This window comes from Geotrypetes seraphini, chromosome 8 (assembly GCF_902459505.1).
Source record: "Geotrypetes seraphini chromosome 8, aGeoSer1.1, whole genome shotgun sequence".
Classification (NCBI taxonomy): Eukaryota; Metazoa; Chordata; class Amphibia; order Gymnophiona; family Dermophiidae; genus Geotrypetes; species Geotrypetes seraphini.
Window position 1 is genome coordinate 83,921,912 of NC_047091.1, and position 14,461 is coordinate 83,936,372.

General features: G+C 46.8%; 1 protein-coding gene across 1 annotated transcript; it reads right to left on the minus strand.

The window, feature by feature from the left end:
* Positions 1–143: 143 nt before the first annotated feature.
* On the minus strand, positions 144–899 carry LOC117364533 (histone H1.01-like). Its single transcript, XM_033953814.1, has one exon. It carries the CDS (start codon positions 827–829, stop codon positions 215–217), a length of 615 nt encoding a protein of 204 aa, XP_033809705.1. The 5' UTR covers positions 830–899; the 3' UTR covers positions 144–214.
* Positions 900–14,461: the final 13,562 nt, after the last annotated feature.

Consider the following 14,461-nt stretch of genomic DNA (forward strand, 5'->3'; position numbering starts at 1 on the left):
TGCCTTGCCCCAACGTAGTGGCCACTGGGTTAATCTTGTATAGCCCGGTCTCCTTGCAAACGAGACGGGCTGAATAATAAGGGATGTGGGTGGAGGATAACAAAACACGTTGTTGGAAATTATTTAAGATTATGGCGCTCTTTCATTGATCTGTGAGGTGGCTCTGAAAAGAGCCTTTGGGTTTAATAAGCGTCGCCGGTTGTCGAGCAGAGCTTCACTTTTTCTTTGCGGCTTTTGCTGCCTTGGGCTTGGCAGCCTTGGCCGGGCTTTTCTTCACCTTCGCTTTCACCGCTTTGGCTTTAGCCGGGCTCTTCGCCGCTTTCTTGGCTTTAACCGCTTTGGCCTTTTTGGGGCTCTTGGCTGCTTTCTTGGTGGCGGTTGCCGACGGCTTCTTGGCCCTCTTCGGACTCTTTTTCACTCCGGCCCCTGCCGCCTTTTTCGCTTTCTTCACTGCCGCTTTCTTGCTTTTCGGAGGGCTCTTCTTCTTCGCCTCCGGCTGCTTCTTGTTCAGCTTGAAAGAGCCCGAAGCTCCGCTGCCCTTAGTCTGCAGCAGGCTGCCTTTACTCACCAGACTCTTGACGGCTAGCTTCACGCGACTGTTGTTCCTCTCTACATCGTAGCCGGCTGCCGCCAGAGCCTTCTTCAGGCCAGCCAAGGACACGCCGTTGCGCTCCTTTGAAGCCGAGACCGCCTGCACGATCAGCTCGGAGACGCTGGGGCCCGATGCCTTGCGCGCTTTCGCCGCTCCCGCCGGCTTCTTCGCCTTCTTCTTGGCCGCGTCTGGAGCAGGAGGCGGCGCAGCTGCTGCTACTGGAGCGGTTTCGGCCATGCTCGAACCCAAGCTTTTCAAAAGTAAAAGAAAAACAAAAAACCCAACCGTCCCTAGTAACCAGAAATAAAGCGGCATCGCCCTCCACTCCCTCTATTTATAGCAGATGCCGTCCACTGATTGGCTCATCGCTTGCCTGCTACATACAGTCTTTGAGAAGGCGCCTCTCTGTGTTTCTTAAGACCCCTGAATTAACTTTTTATTCTCAATTAACAGTAGTTTGCACAATTATTCTCGTTCGGTTCAGTAAAGAGGAGTTCATAGTTTGCACTAAACTGGGAGTTTGCTTTTGATGTATATTAATAAAGTCTAAAATAAACCTCGCCCAGTGCTTCTTTCGGCCTTTCTCACTTTCCAGTGGCGCAACTGTCTTTTATTTTTGAAAATAATATCGGTGTCAGAAGCTACACGGACTGAAATTACCTAGAACAGTTTTTAAGGAGGTATAATACTGCTGTGCACACAAATATGTTCTTCCTCTTCGAAAATCTTCACTGATAGCCCAGATCTAAGGGAAAAGAAATAACACACATCATTCTGCACTATCCCAAGAAGCCAACACTGAACTAGAAGCTCTACAATGGCAAACCTAGCATATGTGAAGCCCGGGGCCCATCATTTTTTGACCACACCCCCATTTGTATGAAAAACATGATTTTTAGTAATCCACAAGCAGTGGCATACCAAAGGGGGGGTCCACCCGGCTGCAGCCTTAGAGGGGGCAGTCCACCCCGGGTGCAGCCTTAGTGGAGGGTGCACAGCCGGACAGGTCCAGAAAATTCCTGGGCTGCGATGGCACTCAGCGGCATCAGCGCCCTCCCCCCTCCATGACGGCGCTCAGCGGCATCGGCGCCCTGCAACAACACTCAAGTTTGGCCTCCTGCTCCCAGCATCAGCAGAACTTCAGATCAGCAACAGGTGCTCAGTCAAAAGCTTCCCCTGACTGCACTGCCTGGGTGGAAACAGGAAGCTGAGTCAGGGGAAGCTTTTGACTGAGCACCTGTTGCCAATCTGAAGTTCTGCTGATGCCGGGAGAAGGAGGACGAACTTGAGTGCTGTCGCGGGGCAGGGGGGGCCCCGATGCTGCTGAGTGCCGTCGCAGCTCAGGAATTTTCCAGACCTGTCCGGCTGTGCACCCCCCCTAAGGCTGCACCCGGGGCGGACCTCCCCCTGCCCTCTCTTGGTACGCCACTGTCCACAAGTCGCACAAGAGTGTTCCTAGGAAAAGGCAGCATCTTACATACGTAACGTGACCTTTTATTTTTTTCCTCAAAATGGGACAGGTTCACCGGATCCCATTAAATATATTGCAAAATATAAACAGCAGATATAAATTCTCAAAACTGACACATTTTGATTACTAAATTTAAAATACAATCATTTTTCTTACCTTTGTTATCTGGTGATTTCATGAGTCTATGGTTGCACTTCCTTCTGATTGTGCATCCTCTCTTTCATTTCTTTCTTTCTCTCTCCCTGCCCCCCCCAGCCACCCTGCTTCCCCTGCCCCCAACAAGCCAAGCCATCCTACTTCCCCGACGCACCCTGCTTCTCCTGCCCCGACAAGCCAAGCCACCCTGTTTCCCCAATGCACTCTGCTTCCCCTGCCCCCAACAAGCCAAGTCACCCTGCTTCCCCTACCCCATGGCTAGCCCAGAACTTCCTCTCCGACGTAAAAATTGACGTCAGGAAGAAGGCTTGTAGGCCGGCGCCTGGACCTTCCTTTTGTGGGCAGTAAGCAACGGTGGACTGGGTGGGGCAGGGGGTTGAATCGGCGCTGGAGGGAGTGAAGGAGGGAGGCTAGCTTTGGCACGGCAGGAAGAGAGGGGGTGCGATCACCTGTCTCTTTATCCTAGTGCACAGCTTCAGGATGCTGTTTCTGAAAACGGGACATTTCAGCGTCCCGAAGCTGTGTGTGGGGACAACGGGATAGGGGATCTAAAACGGGATGTATGGTCACCTTATACATACTGCAGTGCACAGTACAACATCAATACACACATTGTAAAACTAAACAAGTCAGACTAGTGCAGATCAATCCTGCACAGTCAATGCTAACAGAAAACTATCTCTTTCGAACACACAGAACACAGAAAACACCTTCGCCTAGTATGACATATGTAATCACAAGCTAAAGAGCTCTGCATAATACAAAAAGATCAATTATAGCATACACTATTAACACCCTTTAGACTGTGTTAAAAACTTCTACTTAATCAATATATTCTTAAAGGTCAACTGCTAACTAATAACGTATGTAACATTATAATCATTGTGAATACTGTATACAATACACTAAAAACTCATCAATTGGTCACCAGTGCCGCCAGCAGCACTCTTTCTTGCCAGTCCAGCAGGCAGCTCCTGCAGCCACCCAGCGTCCAGCGCTGACTGAGGGGTCCTTTCAGGCCCTGATAAAGATCAAAGGTAGCTGCAGTACACGGCCTGTGGTTGCATGTCCGAAGGGGCATGGCCAAAGGGGCAGGACACACCCCTTTTGAGCCCATGAGGATTTGGGAGAGGACTGAGGCTTTATCCTTCTACCATATATAAGAGGAAAGCTAAACTTCATTTCCTAACTTCAACTTCTGGACCAATGGATTGTTTCTTATCAGCTTCGTCTTCACCAAGGATAGAAGAGCAGGTAACTTTAAGCATGCAGTCAGCTTCTCTTTCCTCAGGAGGCCCTTCACCACCTCCCCAGGTGTTAAATTCTGTTGGAAGAGTAGAGACATCCTCCAATGTTGAGGAGGTAGCCTCTTCCTAACAAATTTCTGATATAACTGGACTTAATATGGTGGAGTAAATAAGTGAGGGGAAGACTAAAGGATTGGCTCCTGTCCAGATGGTAATGGAGCCAACCCTTGATGTTCTCCCTAAGGACAAACTTATCACCTTAAATGATATTTGGCTAACTGTTAACAGAATTGAGTCTTCTTTGCAAAAAACCATTTTGAAATTGTGTCACTTTTCCTTAGAAGTAACAGTTACAATGAATGAACATGATAATCAAATAAAAGAGCAGGGAGAAAAATTAGACAAATTGGATAAATCTGGTTAACTTACAAAGTATGGCTTTATCTAACATTAAAGAGAGTGTTTTGTTTCATGCTAAATTAGTGAAAATGGAGAACTATATGAGAGTTAGGAATCTTCATTTTCTAAATTTCCCAATAACACATTTTCTTCCCCCTCTGGAGCTAGTAAGAATGTATATGAGGGAAATTTTGCAATACTCTGATGTGGATAATTTTCAACCTGATAACCTCTACTATGTTCCTAGGGCTTCTAGGGTGGAGGGAACGGAAGGGGAAATTGATAGATTAGTTTCTCCAGATAGCTTAGATTTATCTCAGTTTCTTGAATCATCTAAAGACACAATTACAAAGCATGCTACACTTTTGGTCATTTTTAAAACAGAGCTAGAAAAACAGACTATTTTGAGATTATATTTCACCAAGAAACAGGCTCTGTTTTGTGGTCAACAAATCCAGATATTTCCGGATGTTTCTAAACAGACCTAAATAAAGAGGAAGCAGTTCCTGGCACTTAGGCCTAAAGCCTTAGCGGTGGGAGTGACCTTCTTAAAATTTCCATGTAAATGCCTTATCTCATATTTAAGCGATAAATATGTCTTTTTAGATCCAGTCCAGTTATAAGGTTTTCTGAAGGATAAACTGGTTCAAACAGTATTTTAGAATTAATTTTCTTTTTGTTTAATTTCTAACTAGAGGGAGGATAAATGAAGAAATGCATAGATGTAAATGCTACATTCTGCCTACTTAGCTGTTTTCCTTTATATTAAATGTATGTTGCTAAAAGGAAAGCACTGCCGGCCAGATAATGTAGACTAGATCATTGAATGATGTTATTTTCTTTTTAAGTGTTTAAGTTGATGGTTATAACTAGATATTCCTGAATTTGTTATATAATTTGTAACAAATGAATTTTAAAAAAACCCACCTCATCAATTATTTAAAGTCCATTCATTATATCTTAATTCATGCCTAACTCCAATCCATGTTTAATTCATGTGTAACATTTTCATACTTAAATAAATAGATTATACTAAGGGCTCCTTTTACTAAGGTGCGCTAGAGCTTTAACGCGCGGAATAGCGCGAGCTACATTGCCACGCGCGCTAGGTCTGAACACTAGCATTGAACTGGCGTTAGTTCTAGCCGTGTAGCACACAGTGTAGCGCGCGGTAATTTCCTGCATGCGCTATAAATGTTAGCACACCTCAGTAAAAGGAGCCCTAATATTATTAATAGACTAGCTTTATAGCCCGTTACATTAACGGGTGCTAGAATATATGTGTGTGTCGTCTTTATTTCTTTCTCTCTTTCTGTCTCTTTAGCCGCTTTCTGTATTTCTGTCTTTCTTTCTTTCTTTTGGCTGTCCACCACCATCCCTTGCGTGCTCCCCCTGTCCATTCTCCCTTCTTTTTACCTCCCCTGTGTCCACCCCCCTTCACTGCTCCCCTTATCCAGCAACAGCCCTTCTCCCTTTGTTTTACCTCCCCCCTGTCCATCAGCACCTCTTCCTGTTCCCCCTGTCCAGCAGTAGGCCTCCCTTAATTCCCCCCCCCGTCCATCAACACCTCTTCCTGCTCCCCCTGTCCAGCAATAGGCCTCCCTTCCTTTTTTCCCCCCTCTGTCCAACATCACCTCTTCCTGCTCCCTGTCCAGCAGTAGGCCTCCCTTCATTTCCCCCCTCCTGTCCATCAGCACCTCTTCCTGTTCCCCCTGTCCAGCAATAGGCCTCCCTTCCTTTTTTCCCCCTCTGTCCATCATCATCTCTTCCTGCTCCCTGTCCAACAATAGGCCTCCCTTCATTTCTCCCACCCCTGTCCATCAGCACCTCTTCCTGCTCCCCCTGTCCAGCAGTAGGCCTCCCTTCATTCCCCCCCCCCCCCCATCCATCAGCACCTCTTCCTGCTCCCCCTGTCCATGGGAATTAGTACAGGGCCGGTCTTTGTCGTTCTCCCCGGAGTTTTATATTTACTCGGATAGAGTCCTTGCCGCCCCCCCTTCCCTTCCCGCGGACCCGACCATGAACCTGGCGATTCAAGCAGCGTTTGCAGCAGTCTTCACACGCTGCTTCGGGTCCTTCTACTGCCCTGATTTACTCTGGCACGTCCCTGATGACATCATCAGAGACGCGCCAAAGCAAATCAGGGCAGTAGAAGGGCCCGAAGCAGTGTGTGAAGACTGCTGCACACGCTGCTTGAATCGCCGGGTTCGTAGTCGGGTCCGCGGGAAGGGAAGGGGGGGCGGCAAAGGACTCGGACTCCTCTAGTCTGTCGCGGAGGGCGGCCTGGCTCCATTTCTCGTTTCGTCCCAGAGAGGGGGGGGGTGCAGGAGGCGCTCTTTGTGGAAACTTGTGGAGGCGATCGTCGGCTGGTTGGGAGCGGGCTTGTGGAGGCGATCGTCAGCTGGTGACGTAGTACGCGCATGTGCACTCGTGCCGCCACACCCCGACAGAACAGGGATCAGGGAACACGCGGCGCAAGTGTGCATGCTCGGCTAGCATTTTATTATTATAGATACTCTTAAATACATTTTCCAAATATTATCTTTTAGAAAATATCAAATAACCAAATTAGTAACTCTAAGAAATAAACTCACAAAATTATTAGCTCTAAGAGATAAACTTACAAATATCACTAATAATAAAACCCTAAGCACGCATGCAAACTCCTATCTGCGTGTTCCATGATCCGTAGCTCCATGGCCGGCAGAATGTTAAAAAGTGCGGCGTGTGCGTGTGGACATTCGGGGCACGTGCAAGTGGACGTTTGGAGCGCATGCGCACATTCGGAGCTAACATCGGGGAGAGAAGGAGGCGGCGGCGACCGAGCTATGGAGCTAGGGGAGGGAAGGCCAAATCCACTGCCGCTCCCTAGTCGCACAGCCTTCTCCTCTGCCTCCACTCTCCCCTCTGGGTCAGAGCACCATTGTAGCTCGCAGGAGCCATGCTCTCTGCACGCTCGGTGGCAAACCTATACCCTTTACCTCTGAATTTCAGTTCGTTGGGTGGGTCGAGGATGAGGATTTGTTTATTTGCTGCCATGGCGCTGGAGACTGGTGGCACTGCCTCAGAGAGGGGGGTAGGGAGGGGGGCAGCCAAAAGAAGGGGAGCGGGGCGCAGGTGGGGAACGGGAGGGAGGGAAAGAGACAGACAGACACACAGAAGCCAAGGAGAGAGAGAGAGACAGAAAGACAGACAGACAGCGGCCAATGAGAGAGAGAGACAGACGGACAGAAAGATACACAGACAGTAGCCAAGGAGAGAGAGAGAGAGAGAGACAGAAAGACAGACAGATAGCGGCCAATGAGAGAGAGAGAAAGAGACAGAAAGACACACAGACAACGGCCAAGGTAAGAGAGAGAGAGAGAAAGACATGCAGACAGCAGCAAACAAGAGAAAGAGACAGAAAGACACACAGACAGCTGCCAAGGAGAGAGAGAGAGACAGAAAGACAGGCAGACAGTGGCCAACAAGAGAGAGAGAGACAGAAAGACAGGCAGACAGCGTCAAACAAGAGAAAGAGACAGAAAGACACACAGACAGCGGCCAAGGAGAGAGAAAGAGACATACACACAGACAGCAGCCAAGAAGAGAGAAACAGAAAGACAAATACACAGAAAGCGACAGAGGGAGACAGCGGCCAAAGAGAGAGAGAGACAGAAAGACAGACAAACAGACAGTGGTCAAGGAGAGACACAGAAAGAAAGACAGACAGCGGCCAAAGAGAGAGCGAGACAGAAAGAAAGACAGACAGAAACATCTATTCTAGCACCCGTTAATGTAACATATCTTGATTTTAATACATCACTTCCTTAAAACATTTTCAATTCATGAACGATGGATTACACTAACTTTTATCAACTGGATATAATACACATTCTCTTTAATACATGATATCTAAACAGTTTGATTCTTATGGAAATAATTCTTTAAAGGTAATTAACTACTCAAATACTGAATTGCCAAAACCTACTTTTACTTAGTAAGATAGCACCTGAGTTCAAAACATTCCATGCTCTTGCAGTTTTAACATCACAACATCGGGTTGCTCTCAAACCTACTTTCCAAATTAAATATTATACTCCTTATATAATGCCTGATAAAGCCAAAACTTAAACCATCATATCACAACGAACTTTACCACCACTGTTATTGGCTGAATGTCTCGGTTTTCTAACTTAAAATCCACCGGGCTTTTCAAATTCTAAAGCTTTAAGATTCTGGGTAACTTTAAAACATACTTTTATAATTGAATACTGTAGAACTTATTTAATGCTGACTGGAAGTTTGTCAAATTAATACAGACATTTCTTTTTATTTTTAAGCTCACCTTTATCTACATCCTTTCTCGTTTGGGGCTATAGTTAATCTGCAGGCCCTCCATTTTACGTTATGTCTTTATTAAACCTTCTACACATGCGCAGTTCCTTAATGATATGCACGAGTTCAAACTCTTAATATACCCCATAGTTTAAATATTACAGCATTGTATCCATATTGCAATTACTAAACTAATCTACTAATGCTCTGGTCTTCTTTTTATATTTTATTATATACTTTTATAAACTTCATTCGTTCTGTGCACGTCCTTAAAAAGAAAAGTCTGCATTGATTTGACAAACTTCCAGTCATCATAAGTCTGGGGTGACGGGGGGTGACCTTAGAGAAGGTAAAGATGCCCTCCCCTCAACATATGCGACCCAGGCTATGCATGGCCAGGGTTCCTTTGTGATTGCTACTGATCCATGGGTGAGGCAGAAATGGGGGTTTTCTCTCCTTGGATGAAGAGAATATTCTCGCCAAGCTTGCGTATATAGTGTGAAGTTGCAGTTCCCAGGTATCAATTATGTATATGTGTCTGTATGTTTACACATATATATATTGTGGCAGGGAAAATTCTAGGAACGCAGAGGTGCACCAGGTGAATCAGATTCTGAAGAATGTAGTGCCTGCCCCAGTACTGAAACCAATGGGGTATCTAGCACATGTGACACCAGAGGCCCATCATTTTTTTGCATCCCCTCATCTATATGAAAAATATGATTTTAAGTAGCAATTCACACATCACACAGCAAGAGTGTACTTGGGAAAAGGCAGCATCTTACAAACTACAGTGAACTTGGGGCCACATCTGGAGGATCTCTGCGCATGTGTGGATGTTGGTGTGATGATATCACATGCATGTGTGCATGAGCATGATGACATCACACCGACATCCATGCATGTGAGGAATCCCTCTAGACGTAGCCTGGAGCATGGGGAGGGAGACACATGGTTTGTGTGGGGGTGGGGCTGGGACGGAATGGGTATGGCTGGGGTCAGAACAGAGTGGAGCCAAGTGTCCTCTTTTTTTAAAGAGGAAATCTGGTAACCCTAATCCAGTGTCCTCTTTCTCTCTCTCCATCCATCCCTCTTCCACCAGCATCTGCCTCTTCTCTCTCCCTTTACACCACTTCCATCAGCATCTGCCCCCTTTCTCTCCCTCCACCACCCTTTCATACCAGTATCCTGCTCCCTTCTTTTTCCCTCCACTCTAATGCCATCCAGTATCTTGCCCCCTCACTTCCCCAGTGCTTCTCAAACCAGCATCAGTGGCTGTAAACTTAAATGCAGTCATCACGGGACCTTTCCCACCTCCCCATGGCTGCTGGCTCTACTCCAAAATAAGGAACTGACATCAGAGGGGGTGGACTGATAGCCACAGGGAGGTGCAGGAAGGTCCCGTGATGACTGAATTTAAAGTTTATTGCCGCTGGTTTAGAAAAGCAGTAGTGGCAGAGTACGGCGAGAGGTTGCAAACTTGATGTGCCAGCAGAGTGTTTTCAGTGAGGAGAAAGTGACGTGCGCTTTCTTTTGTTTTTACCTATCTTAGGCAATTTTTGAGCTATACCACATTAAGCTTGTCCAAATTTCAAGATAACAGAGGGCTGTCTAATAAGCTCTAAACATCTGGACTTCCCCCTCCCTTTGCTACACCACTGACAGAAACCCAGGATTAGCATATCAGTGCCCAAGCATAGATCCAGTAATTCTGTCCCGATTGAGTCAGAGCAGTCACAGGAGACAGGGATTCCTAAGATACAGGCCTATTTACCCTTTCAAAGGGAAGTTACTAGGGTGTTAAAAAAGGGCTAGGAAACTCAAGCTACCACAGAAAGCTCCAAGAAAAGGGATGATGTAGGGAAAGAGACACATTATACAAATAAGCAAGTGATTTCGGTCAAAGCTTCAGAGCCGCACAACCAATCTTGAGATATTACATACCTGTAGGGATAATTAAACAGCCCAAGACTCAGAGAAAAGATGAAAGCTGTAAGATTGGACTCCCCCAAAAATGTAAGGTTGGAGGGGTTATGTGAGGCGCCCTTACAAACGCCGGGTCCTGGGTTCAATGCCTTCACAGAAGCTTCATTAGGGAGTAAAATCACTGAGAAAGACCACTCAGAGTGCTTGCATAAAGAATATATAATATTATCCCAGGACAAGCAGGCAGCATATTCTTGACTGATGGGTGACGGCACCGACGGAGCCCCGGTACGGACAATTTTAGAGTGATTGCACTCTAAGAACTTTGAAAGTTCTAGTAGGCCGCACCTCGCACGCGCGAGTGCCTTCCCGCCCGACAGAGGCGCGCGGTCCCCAGTTTCTTAGTTTCTGCGGAGCTAAGAAGATGCGTGTTCCAACTGTTGTTGGAAAATTTTTTCAAATTTTTCTCGCCTTCCCGCTCGCACGTTATTTTCTTGTCATGATTTATTCACCTTATCGTTTCTTTCTTTTATTAAAAAAAAAAAAAAAGTCCATTTTCGACTTTTTTCCGGTCAGCCCCAGCAGGGCCTGTTGGCACCATCGAAGCCTCGGGCTTCGATTTTGCTACGGCCGTTTTTCCCTTCATGCCCCCTTCACCGGGTTTTAAGAAGTGTCAGCGGTGTGCACGTCCTATTTCTCTTTCCGACCCGCACAAGTGGTGCCTTCAGTGTCTGGGTCCGGACCATAGGGCAGAAACGTGCACCCGCTGCAGTTCTCTCCAAAAGAGAATTCTAAAGAATCGCCAAATTCAACAGCAAATTCTTTTCGGTGCCGCCATGGAAGTTCCCCCGGCATCGACACCGTCATCTTCCTCCAAATCGGCACCGGTGACTTCGACACCGCAAGATCCATCCTCGGTGTAGCACCCTGTAGGTAAGCCGGCTAAGAAGCCATCCCCTACTGTCCTTAGCCCGCCAGTCGAACAAGCAGTGAGCCAAGTCCTGCAGACTGCGCGCCGGCCTCGCAAACGCTCCGCTCCTATTGAAGTCACTGCCTCTTCATCGGCATCGACTTCGCCTGAGCGTCGAGCTGCACCGCAGGTACCGAGCAAGAAAAAAGCGGTACCGGTGCCATCGGGACCGTCTCTGGATGAGAGAATAGCATCCATCCTTCAGGTCCAGCTTAAGGAGCAGTTACAACACTTGCTCCCGGCTCTGCTGACTCCGAGCCTTCCAGTGTCGGTACCTACTGAGCATTCGGTGCCGATCGTCGAACAGCCTGTTTTGTCGGCATCGACGTTGTCGGCACCGCAAAAATCTGTTTCTATGCCTGTTCTCTCGGCGGAACCGAAGTCTCTTCGACGCACTGCTTACTCGACTTCGGAGCCGGTGCCGTTCTCTGACACCCGTACTGCTGTACAGTCACCCGGTACGGTGTCCATGAGGTCTGGTAAATCGGTACGCAAAACCAAGCATACCGAACCTTCTACCCCACTTTCTCAGGGCCGTCTGTCATCGGTACGGGACCCTGATTTGTGGGATGATTCTGATGACCCCCTCGGTACCGAGGCAGATTATTCCTCGGAGGAGGATGTTACATCGGTGCAGGATCCTGCTGGTAAGCCAGAGCACTCGTCCTTCACCAAGTTTCTTAAGGAGATGTCGGACACCCTTTCCATCCCTCTAGAGTCTGACTCTAAAAAATCCAAAGCATTTCTTGATGCTTTGGATTTTGACCAGCCTCCGAAAGAATTTTTAAAGTTACCCCTCCATGACATCTTGAGGGAAACTTTTTACAAAAATTTAGAAACTCCTCTCACCGTTCCAGGAGCCCCTAGGAAGCTGGAATCGCTTTACAAGGTGATTCCTATTCCAGGGTTTGACAAACCCCAGCTGCCCCATGAATCTCTGCTGGTGGAGTCCACCCTCAAAAAATCGGCAGGCTCTAGTGTATATGCCTCTGTCCCTCCTGGCAGAGAGGGCAAGGCCATGGATAAATTTGGTAAAAGACTTTACCAAAATGCAATGCTGGCCAACCGTTCAGGTAACTATGCGTTTCACTTCTCTTTTTGCCTGAAACATTTGATTCAGCAAGTCTCTTCTTTTCAAAAGTATCTTCCTGACCGTAAGCTTCCTGCATTCCAACAATGCACTTCCAGTCTCCTAAAACTCAGGAAGTTCATGGTCCGGTCCATCTATTTTTTTTTTTTTTTTTTTTTTTTTTTTTGAAGTTTAAAATTTTTTATTAAACAAAATGAAAACAGTACACAGGCAGTATGCCAACAGCAAAAGTACAATGCCCATATGAAACAACAGAACCCTCCCACCCCCCCCGCCGAGTGATACAATATAAGCCTAAAACAAAGGAAGATGCAAAAGAAAAATAAGAAGAGTTTCAAAGTAGACCTCGCCAGGAGCTATAACGAGACCACTGTCGATGAAACGTTCCACAGGAATCATTATTTAAAGCAGTCAATTTAGACATCAAATAAATTTGGTCAACCTTATGTAACAGTTCAGTACGAGAAGGCAAAGAGTCCCGTTTCCAATATGTAGCCACTAAAAGTCTGGCTGCCGTAGTAACCAGGGCCACAAAATGATTCTGATCCACATCCAAACTTCCCAAAGGATAGTTAAGTAAAAATGTTTCCATACGCAATAGGATGGGTAAGCGTAACACATCAATCAGCAGTCGTTGAACCATCTTCCAAAAAGGTACAATCTTAATACAATCCCACCACACATGCCCAAAGGAGCCCAGACACCCACAATTGCGCCAACAGTGCCCGTTCCCACAGTGATAGAAACGATGCACCTTTTCTGGCGTGAGGTACCACTGAAATAGCATCTTATACCCCTGCTCCACTAAGGGAGATGCCAAGGAGACTCTCAGCAGTGTACCATAAAGACAGTCCCATTGTCGATAATCCAAAGCCCTCCCCAGCAAGAGTTCCCAACGATGTTCATATGTGCGAGCCTGTGGTCGAGTGTATAAAAGAGCCCTATAGAGACGGGAAATAAGGCCCACCCCAGATCCCATCCTAAAAACTTGTAAGAAAGCAGAGTCTGCCCCTTCCCACTCCGGGATCACCCTCTTCACCATAAAATCTCGAAGTTGGACATAGGCGAAAAAATCAGTCGAGGGGAGATCATATATAGATTGTAAGGCAGCAAAGGGTACCAGTTGTCCACCCACTACCAGCTGACCTAGGACCCTAAGACCCTCCATTTCCCAACGCCGAAAAATCCCAGTATCTTTAGCAGGCAGAAAATCAGGGGCAAATCTAATGGGAGTAGCATAAAAATAGCGCTGACGTGGGAACCAAGCTCGTCTAACCCGGCTCCATGCATGCAAAGTACATTCCATCCCATAAGATGTCTCAGTCTGCAGATCCCGAAGGATATCAAAAGACAGCCAGGGCACTGCTGCCAAAGGGTAAGTAGGCTGTAAGGCCTGTTCTAGTGAGACCCAGCGCTGGGAGGGATATGCCCAATGAAACAGTCCCTGCAGTTGGGATGCATAGTAATATGTAGAAAAATCAGGAACACCCATTCCCCCATGTAGTCTGTCCCAGTACATACGCTCCCTCCGCACCCTAGGGGGTTTACGTGTCCAGATATAAGCAAAGGCCCGCCTTTGTAGCCTAAGCAAGAACCGTTTAGGAATTGAGAGAGGTAGGCAGGAGAACAGATACAAAAAACGAGGCAGCACATTCATACGCAAAGCACTAATCCTACCCATCCAAGACAATCTCAATCCTTCCCATCGATCCAGATCAGCAAATACAGTTCTTAGCAACGGAGGGTAATTCAATTCAAAAAGGTCAGTAAGTCTTCTAGATATACGCACACCAAGGTATTTAATGGATTTAGCTGCCCATCGAAACGAGAACCTAGCACGTAAATCCGTCACCAACAAGTCCGGAAGGGAAACGTTAAGCAATTCAGATTTTTCGATGTTAATTTTAAAGCCAGCCACCACACCAAATGTAGTCAAAACACGAAGCGCCTCCGTCAAAGAACGATGTGGGTGGGTCAAGGTAAACAATATATCATCAGCATACAATAAAATCTTATGCTCTTCACCACCCACCACAATTCCCTGAATGTCAGCATTCGCACGTATAGAGGCTGCTAAAGGTTCCATGACCAGCGCGAAAATCAGTGGTGACAAAGGGCACCCCTGCCTAGTTCCTCTACGGATCATAAAATTAGCAGTATATCTTCCATTAACTCTTAAACAAGCCTCCGGGGCAGCATATAATAAAGTCACCCAGTGTAGAAAAGCACCCGAAATGCCCATTTTCTTCAAGGCCGCTAACATAAACGGCCAATAAACCCTATCAAAGGCTTT